Source organism: Mytilus galloprovincialis, chromosome 12, assembly GCF_965363235.1.
Source record: "Mytilus galloprovincialis chromosome 12, xbMytGall1.hap1.1, whole genome shotgun sequence".
Classification (NCBI taxonomy): Eukaryota; Metazoa; Mollusca; class Bivalvia; order Mytilida; family Mytilidae; genus Mytilus; species Mytilus galloprovincialis.
The window spans coordinates 60,206,979-60,220,566 of NC_134849.1; the positions used below are offsets into that span (position 1 = coordinate 60,206,979).

The window sequence follows — 13,588 nt, forward strand, 5'->3', positions numbered from 1 at the left end:
GGAATAACAACATGTTTTTTTTATACGACATCATGCAGTTAACTGTAATGTATTGATGAGATTAATCACTATAAAAGATAACTTGGAGCTAATAAGCGTTAGCAGCTTTCCAGTATATATATTTATACATGACATAGCAAGTACCATCAAATATATGGTCTTCTATATGATGCTATAATACATGTTTATTCGTACTTTGCAATTGCAAGCAATATTCTACTTTGCTTGAATTATTTCCCCAAGAAAAAAGGTAGCCATTGTACAGACGACACACTGACATAATAGCTGTTAGAAAACATTTATTTTTGTCTCACCTGCGACCTAAGTCATAGAAAGTGAGACATAACACTCCAATCATTTCATGCATCAGTCATCAAGGTAAAGCTTTTGTTGTCAAGTCTGTTTCTAAGATACTATAAACAAAATGTAAACTATATTTGATGAATATAATTATTGTAAGATGAACATGTCTGTCTGGCAGCCTTAATCTGACCTTGATATCATCTTCATGGTTCATTGGTAAATGTTGAGTTTTGTTTTCGTCCGTTTCTCGGATCCTGTAAGCAATACATTATAGGTCAACTATATTTGGTTTTCGTGATGATGGTAAGGTGAACAAGTCTGTTTGGCAGGATTCATCTGACTAAATCATAATCCTGGTACCTTTGATAACTATTTACACCACTGGGTCGATGCCACTGCTGGTGGATGTTTCATCCCCTAGGTTATCACCAGCCCAGTAGTCAACAGTTCGGTTATGACAAGAATATCAATAATGTGGTCATTTTTATAAATTTCCTGCACGAAATCGAAGGGGACTTAACGTGTGTACTCTGTCTGTCTGTCTGTCATTAGAATAATGACTTAGGACAGGTGAAAACATTACAGCGGGTTTAAACGTTTCAATGGTACCAAACCTTCTCCCGTTTTTAGCTCACCTGACCTGAAAGGTCAAGTGAGCTTTTCTCATCACTTGGCGTCCGTCATCCGTCGTCTGTAAACTTTAACAAAAATCTTCTCCTCTAAAACTACTGGGCCAAATTTAACCAAACTTGGCCACAATCATCCTTAGGGTATCTAGTTTAAAAAATGTGTCCGATGACCTGGCCATCCAACCAAGATGGCAACTATGGCTAAAAATAGAACACAGGGGTAAAATGTATATTGTGGCTTATATCTTTGAAACCGAAGCATTTAGAGCAAATCTGAAATGGGATAAAATTGTTGATCAGGTCAAGATCTATCTGCCTTGAAATTTTCAGACAAACCGGACAACCTGTTGTTGGGTTGCTGCCCCTGAATTGGTAATTTTAAGTAAATTTTGCAGCTTTTGGTTATTATCTTGAATACTATTATAGATAGAGATAAACTGTAAACAGCAATAATGGTCAGCAAAGTAAGACCTACAAATAAGTCAACATGACCAAAATTGTCAGTCAATCCCTTAAGGAGTTATTGCCCTTTATAGTCAATTTTTAACAACTTTTCGTCATTTTTTGTAACTTGTACAAAATCTTCTTCTCTGAAACTACTGAGCCAAATTTAACTAAACTTGGCCACAATCATCATTGAGGTATCTAGTTTAAAAAATGTGTGCAGGGACCCAGCCAACCAACGAGATGGCCGCCATGACTAAAAATAGAACATAGGGGTAAAATGTAGATTTTGGCTTATAACTCTGAAACCAAAGCATTAAGAGCAATTCAGGTACTTCAAGTAGTTGACGGTCGCAAATGCAGTTTTACTGGCGACGCGTAGTGGAGACAGTAAAACGGAGATATGCGACCGTCAAATCAAAATTGACGGTGGCAACTCTTCAACTACAGTACTGTTATTACGATTCTAATGCATTTCAAAAAGAAATAATACGAAGGATTTAAGGAATAACAGTACTTTAGTTGTAATGAAGTGGAAAAACTGATACAATTTCATGTCATATTGCTAACTGACATGCCAAATTATAGTTTAGACCCCAATTTTTTCACCCTTTTTTTTGTTTGAGCAAAAACCAAAAGAGATAGAGATTAAACAGACAAAATGATCAGCAATAAAAGATCAATAAATAAGAAATGTTTTTCATGAATTCTATTCTTGTCTACAATGTTAGAGAGAGTCCATTGCTGAGTATGGACATATACCTAGGTGAGCGACACAGGCTATGTAGAGCCTCTTGTTTTCTCTATTCGTTAGTTTTTGGACATTTTTCTCTATTTTATAAACTCTATCAACACCCTCATATGTAGGCCCAAATACATGTCAGAAGTGTCCGAGAAAAAAAGATCACAATCACAATGATAAAATGTAAAATCACAATGATACTAAACTCCGAGGAAAATTCAATACGGAAAGTCCCTTATCAAATGGCAAATTCAAAAGCTCAAACACATCAAACGAATGGATAACAACTGTCATATTCTTGACTTGGTTCAGGCATTTTCTCATGTAGAAAATGGATTAAACCTGGTTTTATACATGCAGCTAGCTAAACCTCTGACTGTTATGACAGTAATTTCATTATATTGACAATGATGTGATAAGAGAACTAATAAACATAATAGTTTAAAATGTCAAAAATAGAGGTACCGCAGTCAACATCGTGTTATAAACTGTAATATATCTTTTCTACAAACGAGCCCTGTTTTATCTCAAAATGGTGATCGTATGAAATGTATACATATGCACACAACAAATTGGGAAAAATTCAGAAAAAAAACATCTGTTTTTAGGACAGGGGATGGGGTATGTGGGTTATTTTAAATTCAACTGGTCTTTTAGGAATATCCTACTGCTTTCCACATAAGAAGAAACTTTGTAATCTATCAAATAGCACGATTATGATTCTTTAATTTATGACTACTCTTTTGAATGAATTAACACTTTATTGTTATCAAAGTTACAAAATCAACGAAGTATCGTTAACCTCTGCATATGGACAAACATGTTGAATGAAAATCACTGTGGTTCATTGGCCTTTGAATTAATAAAAGCTTATTTAGAAAGCAGTATACATTAACGTTCAAAATGTCGAATAAAAGAAATTTCATGACAGAATTTATATATTATAAGCAGTAATTTTTTTTCGATAATTAACAAGGTCTTTCCATGAATTATTTACATTTTAATATGTTCGAGTTGAATCAATTTTAAGTGACATATGGATCATATAATTATGACTTAAAGGATGTAGTGACCAACTTATGACTTTTAAAAACATGACAAGAAATGCTTTAATCAGCACATGATATTTCATTGGCTTGATTTCTACTGTCTTTACAGTCTGTTGACATACATCCAGTGTCACCTTGGTTATTGTACATTGTATCTACATGTCAATCACCATCAGTATATACGACAACAATTTCAAATTGACAACTGGACATAATTTCAATTAATGTAAACCCATTGATGTAAAACCAATACAAACTTAACCTTATATAAATAATTAATCTAATGCACAATAATTTATTTACTAAACAATGCAAAAAAATTCACAATTCTTTATTATCAGATGGGTATATGAAGTGTAAAATCTGCTATCAATACATTTACAAATCAATAAGCATATGGCTGTAAATTCACTGTAGTATAATGTTAATTGAACACCTTCCGCCTACCCGATCTTCCATGGACAGCAGTGGGCGTGAATCCCACTCTATACTGTGGACCCGTGAGCGGGCGTGGACCAAAGATGTCCATATAATGCCCAAGCCCACCGTTGGCGCACTTAAGAAATGACAAAATGGCAGTTGTATCAAGCTGCGATCTGTGGAGCATTTATATATATATATATACAGAAAATATCATAAATTACCAATTCAGTTAGCATTTTGTTCCAGTGCGATGCATTTTTAATCGATAAGGGATTATATATTGCCATGCAATACTCTCAGAATGCTTGTTCTAATTTATTTGCCTTTCATAGTCGATATGTAATATGGTACACCCTTGTCCGTCTTTCTGTTCGCCCTGTCTGTCTGGAGAATGCTTTAATAAAATTAAATGAAATATTTATGCAATATTTAAATCGATGGAATAAATATTTACTTTGATTTTCAAAAATGTGTTTGTCTGTCGTTCCATAGTTACTATACGTCAGATGTATGTCAGTTTTGCACATGTTGTGCATTTACTATAATAAGTACACTTGGTTTGACTTATTTGAGATATGCACTAGTCTATTGTTGGGATGGATAAAAGTAGGCTCCCTTGTTATCATTTAATTGTTTTCCTCATTTACTCTATTGTAACCCATACCCAATTATGCCCTGATTTCATCTTGCAAGAGCAACACCACCAATGCCACATGTGAAGCAGGACCTAGACCATCATATGAATAAAGCTTCATATTTAAGAAGATGGAAAACCTTCATGCTTCAAAGCTTAAATACAAATGATGCTAAATGTTAAGAATTTTCTGTCAGCCATATGTACATTGTCCTTGACCTCATTTTAATGGTTCAGCCAGTGCTAAAAGAATTGTTTAACACATGAATTTCTGGTTTATTAGTATAATGAACATTTTCTTTATTTTTCATACTAGAGTTATTGGAATCGACCAGATTAACGAAATATGTTAATGTTATATGTTGTGAATTAAATCACTATGCTAGGATTAATAAACTCTTTACCATCTTTGCACTTTACTTAAGCATTGTGCTAGATGAGGAAGGTAAATTCGTGAAAGCAGTTTGGATCATAAATGTGTAAAGTTTTTATTTCATTTACATGGTTGTTGGAATTAAGGAAACTGTATGCACTTTTATTTTAACTGATTTAATGCCTATAGTTTTTCATTTTATTCTTGCAACCATTTTAATATGCAAATACAAATGTTGTATCTTTCTCTACTGTTATAATTTATATAAATGCTTTATGCTTGTATTCCTATTATACCATGTATACTGGAAAAAAAGTATATATGATATATCAAATGACACAAAATCAACACTGCACCTGATAAAACAACACTTTTATTGCTGTTCTTCATTTCACACTGAGGCCTTCAATATTATCAAAAGCCTTATCTCACTGCAAATGCTAGATGGCTACTTTAATTTGTTGGAGCATAATCTCAATGACACTGACTTCATCGGTGCATTTAAGAAAACAACTACAGGGTGATATCAACAAATTATGAAATATATTTGGCATAGTAATTTTACAAATACTATCATGAATTGCCCAACATTTTCATTGTTAAATGGGAAAACCATTTTAAAACAATGGTAACTTCGAGACCCATAAAAATACATGTTAGATAACTTTACAGTAAATTACTTATGAAAAGGACATAATCGATAAAGTCACAATGAAGCCTCTAACAAAAATCCTCACCTGACTGTAGGTTCAAATGGGCCCGTAATTATTGTTTAATCATCTAATTTTGATAAAAACTAAATATTTAATATTTACAAACAATGAAAAAGGTGCATAATATGAAATACTTGATTGTGTAAAATAGTATTTTTCTTCATTAAAATTACTTTATATCTTTAACTTTGTAGATGAAGTTCCAACTGAAATAAAATTAATGACTGACAAAAGATCTGTTGAATTGTACCTTAAATTACTTGAGTCAGGATCTGAGAAAAAGAGAGACATACGTTTGGTAGTAGTTGGAAAGAAAGGGGCGGGAAAGACCTCATTGATTAAAAGATTGTTTGGTGAAGATAATACAGATGTTCCCAGTACAAATGGAATAGAAATTCATAAAATAAAATGCAAAGCAATGTCTGATGATGGAATATGGAATAAATTAGATGGTATAATGTTTAAAGTTAAAACAAATATAACAAAAGTTTTGAAACTATGAATCAATCAATTCCAACATACTTCATTTTACGATCAGATCTGTATTGACAAAATGTAACTTTAAATAGAAACACCTGTGGATGCAATTGAAAACAAGTCTTATGTCAGGTGAAGGTCTTATTGTACCTCCTAAGACAGAAGGATGCTTTCCGAGCGGCAGTGGCCATATTAACTCTTTTATAAAGCTCTAGATTTCAAAAGAATAAAGGGCTGGTTTGTCATTATCTGGTTCACTGATGCCTAATCATCTGAGGTTTCAGTCTGGAATATGTATGTTGCTTTAGGCTCTGATTATTTCCTTTTCTCAGATACTAAAGGTACCATGTCATCTTCTTTTTGGTAGGGTTCAACTAAGCTTGACCTCCTTTTCTTTGGGTCACATACTTTTTCATGATTAGGTCTATGTTTAGATACTTTAAGTAATGAGTCAACTATATGTGGTGTATAGAACAATTGCAATGGTACATGTCCATCTAAATGGTTTTTTTTTTACTTTGACCTAATTTTCATGTATCATTTATTGTGCAAAGCTTATTTTATACCTGTATTAGGACATTAACCCTAGAAATGACTGGGGTAAAGAAATAAGGTAATCTCTTAAATTTGACTACATCTCACGGGCATTGAAACCCGTGCCAAAGTGCCAGGGTTGTCCGTTTGGCTATGTGGAATGAATAAATTTGCAGCCTGACCAGTCAGAATGTTGACATTAATTCCAATAGTTCTTGTAGAGAGAATTCAAATCCCTATGCACAGTAACATTGTAACAACACTTTACTGGGTCTGTATGTGACTTGTTAGAAGGTAACATTTCTTGTTAATTTGTTCTCGTCCAGAACATACAACACTCAATCAGTTATAAATCTTAAAGACATTCAACATCAAATTCAATCATATCAGTTACACAGGCTAGACATTTCAGTATATGCAACATTTTAAGTTCATCTGTCCCTAACCTTAACCCTTTATAAATAGTTTGTGAAACTTCAATTTTTCTGTCAGACACAGGCTAGACATTTCAGTATATGCAATCTTTTAAGTTCATCTGTCCCTAACCTTGACCCATATAAATAGTTGGTGAAACTTCAATTTTTCTGTCAGACACAGGCTAGATATTTCAGTGTATGCAGTCTTTTAAGTTCATTTGTTCGTAACCTATACCACTATACATAGTTTGTGAAACTGAATTTCTTTCTGTCAGACTGCCAGAAAGAAAACGTTTGCTGATCCTTCCAGACATTTGGTGCTTCTTAATTTTTTTAAAACTCATTACCTAATTTGTAAGAACAGATATTAGGGTGGAATGATATACGAAATTTTTATTCTGTAACTGTTCATTGCTTATTTTATACCTTTAACTAAATAAACAGTGTTTCTCCGGGGAGATAAGGGTCTAAATTAAATTGGTAGATTTTTTTAATTATTTGCCAACATGTAGTTTATATCATGCTTTTTTTCAAAATTTTAATAGAAAGTATGGGTCACAGGATTTTTTTTTCAAGCTTCAGGTTTTACAAAATTGTCAGATTTTCTATAGATTTTACAAACAGTGAAAACTAATTTTGAATGATAGAAAGTAAAATAAACGATAGAATTTTCAGAAAATAAAATGAAAAATTTGGATGGCAGAACTTGTTTTTTCTTGCTACCAAAAACAATATATAAATTTACAACACATTCTTTTTTAATAGCTGGTTAATCAGGTGAGTTATCACCCTTTTTACTGCTATGTTAAAATAAAATTGTAACATACAAAAAAATAATCTTAATATGTGGAAACAGTTCTAATTATAAGATAAAACTAATTTTTAGATGAAAAATCTTACAACTGAATTACAATCCTATCTAAAAAAAAACATATAATTCTATAAAGCTGTAGACCATTTTTTTTTAAAATATTTTACAATCTAAGATGGCGGTAGAAATATTTCTTTTATTTTCTATTGATAGGAAACTATGAAGAAACTGAAACTCATGCAAGACTATTGAAAGAATATGAGGGAAAACTTCAGGACAAAGGAACAATGGAAGAACCAGTACAATCCCATATTGCCATTAAGGACAACACACCAGTAACAAGTTTTGATGAATCAAAAAAATCAGGGACAGTATATCAGCAGCCTAAAATAATGACACCTCTAGTAACCACTGAATCTCAAGTTGAACCTCCAGTAACCTCGCAGAAACCAAACCAATCATTAGAACAGGCAAAAAAGGATATTGAAACTATGCTTAAATCTAATGTTGATTTACATGACAAAGAGGAGTATGCCACATTATTGTTATGGGATTTTGCAGGAGATGAAGAATTTTACCACACACATCAAACATTTTTGTCTCCAGATGCAATTTATCTTGTTGTTACAAAACTAAATGAGGCTGGCGACAAAAAAGCACAAGGTAACATTACATATAGATGCAATAAGTGAGAATTTAATATTTAGCATTTCAATTTTATTTTTTACTTAGCTTAAGATGCAAATAGATGTAATATGAATACAGTAGAAAACATGTAAAGCAATCAGTCAATAAATTAGATTTACTTTACCAATGCAAATCCAAATATGCATTTCTTCAACAATGAATGTCTCCTCGGTGATCATGGTGACGCTTGATGAAAAAATTTTGAAAATCCAAAACCTAATACAAACATTAAAAGAACTAATTATAGCTTTTGTTTAAAGAACAAATGTATAAGTCGTTTATCTGTTATATGTATATGATACCGGTCAGTGATTCTGTATCTTCCATAAGGTAGCTATATCTATAGCCAAGGTGGACAATCCAAATCTTGTACACAAATTAAATGACTTATGGTTTAATGTTTTCGTCTGGCATGACTACTGACATGACGAGAATGCCAGGTTTAATGGTTACCTACACATGTAAGCTGAATTACTGTAAATTCAGAAATTATTGCGATGATTTTATTATTGCGAAAATTGCGACAGGGTTATAATTGCAATAATTAAAACTCGCATTTTGAAATTTTTATATGAATTAAACAGGAATTTTCTAAATATCGCAAAAATTAAAATCGCATTTTAGTCTAAAATGAGAAAATTGCAATAATAAATGCACGCAATAATTTCTGAATTTTCAGTAGGTTTTGCCTGATCTAGATCTGTTATCATTGATGGTTCTGTCAAATGCCTAGTTATAAGTCCTATACTGACGAAGTCAAAAAGGACTTTAGGTTTGCATTCTGTCTGTCTTTCCGTCTGTCTGTCCGTCCGTCGGTCCGACCGACCATGCTTAAAGATATTGATATTGACAAGTTACAGATCAAGACTAGTTAAAAAAAAATTCTGTTCTGATGATTTTGTCCATTCACTCAAATGTTAAGTTTTCCGCTTCTTCTTTTTTTCATGAAGATATTGAATTGATAATTGGTTTACAATGTTATCACGATCAGATCAACTGTGAATTTTGTTCCGATCTGATGATTTTGTGCAGAGTTGTTGTCCTTGGACTTGTTTGTTCTGATCTGATAATTTTGTGCAGAATTATGGTCTGATTATCCAAATAATCAGTTTCCACATCTTTTTTCATCATGCCTGAAGATATTAACTTCAATGGTCTCGTTAGCCCAAAAAAGAAGGGGGCCGCCCCCTGGGTGCCTTCATCCGAGCCCTTCTGCCCTGACGCCTTTTCCCAAAAAAACCTTGTGCCGTTTTGGTAAAATTGCTTTTTGTTTTATCGATTTCTTATCACGAAGTTAAATTACATATATGACACCTGGTGATTGCCCCCAAGTTAATCATGTCATTACAATCAATTACAGTGGATAAGACCTCAAAGTAATCGATTTGAGACAATGTATCTTTTTGTCATACATTTGATGAATGTGTCAGTGAGTGTTTTTAGCTTGGGTCGGCATTTTCGATCTCGAAGTCACAATGGAAGAGTGTATAAATGAAGACATTCATGACTTTAGAATAGAATTCAAAATACAACTATTCCTTCACAGAAAAACTATCCATCTCAACTTGTGAACGACAAGCATACAGTTGTTAATTAATGTAAACGTGTTGGAAATTAATTTTGGAGTTACTCCCCCTGTTTTAGCTTATTACGAATGTGTGCTCCTAAAATATTATCTGCTACTAAAAATAAGAAAAAATAATCAATTGAATACAAAATTATATAAGAATATCACCTTAAGGATATCAACTGTCTTGATACCAAAAAAATGTATTGCAATTTATTTTTGATAATCATACTTTTAGCAAACCATGTTTTATACATTGTCAACATAGAAATATTTAGATGTAATGCTCAGTTGATGTTAAGCTGTAACCCAGAGACATATATACTAAATGTACTTATATATCTGTGTCACCTACAAAAATGGGTAGGGTGAAAATAAATTACCATGACAATTCAATTTGATGAAGCTATACTAAATAATCGCTAAACACAAACAACGAAAAAAAGTTATGAGGGCTAAACACTAGCCGAAAATTTTCAAATAAGACAATTCTGTCACATGTATGCTAAACTATGAGATGTTTAGTTTATATTGTTTTGTTGGAAATGGGGGGGGGGGGGGGGAGTTAGTATATTTTGCCTCTTTTGGTTAAAAGTGATGTGATGTATGAATGTGTATTGCCATGTTTTATGAACATGTAGTATGAATGACTTTTCTAATACAACTTTTATACAATAATTAATCAAAACAACAACTTCTGAATCTTTATTAACAACATATACAGAAAAAAAAGAATGTGAACTCGTGATACACACAGAAACGTAGACAAAAGAAATAAGCAGTGCCTTTTCCTATCGTAAAAAAGTTCCCTGCCCTCCACTGGCTACCTTGCCCCTTTCAATTTCTAGCTGGAGCACTGAACTTGATATTTGTTATATAGTTTACACCATGAAAAGTTAAAAATCAAGTATAGCATTTTGTTCCAGTATAATGAAATTTAACGGGTAGAGGACTATGTATTGCCATGCAATGCACTCAGAATTCTTGTTTAATTTTGGAATGATGAACAACCCAGGTAAACATTATCCAACGCAGATTATCTGAATTGATTAATTCACAATCAAATTTGCAGATAACTAAATATTACATGTATTCTAAACTGAGTTCTGATTTGTCATAGGTCAAGGTCGCAACAGCTGTTAGATATTAATAGACAGAAATTAAGGAAAATTTTGGTCTTGGGATGTCATCTTTTGAACCAAGTCTACCTGTTACCAAACTTTGAACATTACGAATAACTTTAACCAAACTTGGTTTAAAATGCCAGATGTGATTGAAAAGACATTTTTTGGGTTTTTTTCGGTTCTGTAAGTTAAAGGTGAAGGGCATCTAGCAGCTATTTAAAGAACGAAATGGTTGGAAATTTTTTGTTCTCGGATGTTATTTTTTTTTAAATTGTCTTCAACACAGAAAGGAATTAAGTGTAGGCAGCAAGATAAGATAAAAAAAATAGATCAACTTGATGAAAATTGTCACATGACTCCTTGTAGGAATAATTACTGTTCTATGACAATTTGTACCTCATGTGGGCCTCAGTGGCCAAGTGGTCTAAGTAGTTCTACTACTGTAATCACTACCCTGTCAACACTAAGGTTATGAGTTTGAACCCCACTAGTGTGGGTGCACTCGACTCCGATCTTAATTGACTAGGATTGTCAGTTTTCCTATTGAAGATTTTCTCCGGGCATTCCGGCTACTTCCATCCATAAAAACTTACCGCCACGAAATAGCCCAAAAGAGGCGCTTAAAAGTGGTGTTAAAATATAAACAATCAAACAATCAATCCTTGTAGGAATAATTACTGTCACATGACAATTTGTATTCATTTTAAGATATTTTCTTGAAAACTCCTATAGTTTAGAAAAAAAAGCAAAATGATCAGACAGAAAAGATTAACTAATAAGCAAACCTAAGCCATTGCAGTAAAAAAGTAAATGGCATATGTTTGCCATATGCGTGATTCAGCCTCTCTTGTTAGCTCACCTAGCCCATTTTATCAAATTAACAGGTATAATTCATTTAGTTTTAAAATGACAAAAACATGTCTCATTACAAACTACAGGGATACATGTTTTGAAGCTTTATGAGATATATGATTGGAAGACCCTCTACAACCGGCCTCGTTATACAAATTATTCCAAAGCTAACCAGGTATGCTTGCCTTTGTGTTTAGTCTACCGTATTGTAGAGCAATTTTGATTCAATCATTTTTATACGACCGCCAAAAAAAATGCGGTCGTATATTGGTATCACGTCATCGTCGTCCTCTTTAGCCATTTGGTTTTCGCACAATATCCTTAGTATAGGTTAGTAAATAGAAATCTATGAAATTTAAACAAAAGGTGTATGATCACAAAAGGAAGGTTGAGATTGATTTTGGGGGTTATGGTCCCAACAGTTTAGGAATTAGGGGCGCAAATAAGCATTTTTCTAGTTCCCAGACAATAACTTGTGGAATGATGTATGGATCTCTCTGAAATTATACTACAAGTTTCCATACCACAAAGGGATGGTAAAAATTGGCTTTGAGGGGTTATGGCTCAAACCGTTTAAGAATTAGGGGCAAAAAGGGTGGAAAACAAGGATGTCCTGGTTAATGGACAATTACTTAAGTTCAAAACATAATTTAAAAGCAGTGTAAGGGAAGTAATTCAAACACAACATTTTGAATGTATTTTAATGGGTTATTATGGTTGCTAACTCCATTGGAAATTTGATTTGAGATTATGACCATATCTTGAGGGAAAGATTTTTCTTGAGGAAAAAAAGGGGGGGGGTATAAACAATTGGGGTGGGGGATGGGGACAATTTGTTCTCAAGATTTCAGAAATTGTTAAGAAAATTTTTAAATTTTTTTTTGGCATCCTGTCCCCTGTTTATTGTTTAATCAAACTATTATCACTTGTTAATTGTATTTAACATCCTGTCACCTGTTTATTGTTCAATCAAACTAATTAACAAGTGATAATAGTTTGATTGAACAATAAACAGGTGACAGGATGTTAAATACTTGATAATCATATTGCTTCTGTCTATGTCACATGCAAGGGTGAGTTATAGTATATTTATCGGCTTTGATAGACAAGTGCATTGTTTTTGTCAAAACATCGATTGGAAGGTTTTGATGCCAAAATCATGTATAAACTTTCAATTCAGAAAAGAAATACTACCATAGCTATTTCACATTCCAATGTGGATATAAGGACCTTCAGCATACTACCAAAGCTATTTCACATTCCAATGTGAATATAAGGACCTTCAGCTCAAGTGGATCCAAACTGACAGCAGAAAAACATTGACTCAACGATAGTTAACAGCCTCATAAGTGTTAACAACTACACAAACTGTTACATAGATAAAGATTACATTAGTACAGAGTCAAGTGTATTACAACCAGCCAAGTCAGTTTCTAATTCTTAGAAAAACCCAGAGTGCAAATACAAGTTCTGTAGAACTTATTAAAAAACATTTGTCCATGTAATATTGATAGTGCTTTACCTTATATATTTTAAAGTGTTTAGAACAATGAGCCTTTAAGTTTTCTATCAAAATGACATCATAATGCTTAAAAAACATGCGTAACTTTGGTTATTGTTTGTTTGTCTATTTATCACGTTATAAATATGCATAGCAAAATTTTTCTATATATCTATGTATGCCTATGACATTGCATAAAAATAAGACAAATGGAGGCATGGATAAAACACTTTGCTTAAATTTTCTCTAAAGGTTAAATCGTAGAAATGATTATGATAGATGACGTTATCCTATTTGTGGCCGTTTCAT

General features: G+C 32.8%; 1 protein-coding gene across 1 annotated transcript in view; it reads left to right on the plus strand.

The window, feature by feature from the left end:
* Positions 1 to 13,588, plus strand: part of LOC143054486 (uncharacterized) — a 108,579-nt gene that overhangs the window by 14,315 nt on the left and 80,676 nt on the right. Inside the window, exons 5-6 of the mRNA XM_076227510.1 lie at positions 5,505 to 5,762; positions 7,762 to 8,211. Coding sequence (XP_076083625.1) covers positions 5,505 to 5,762; positions 7,762 to 8,211 — 708 coding nt within the window. The remainder of the gene's footprint in view (positions 1 to 5,504; positions 5,763 to 7,761; positions 8,212 to 13,588) is intronic.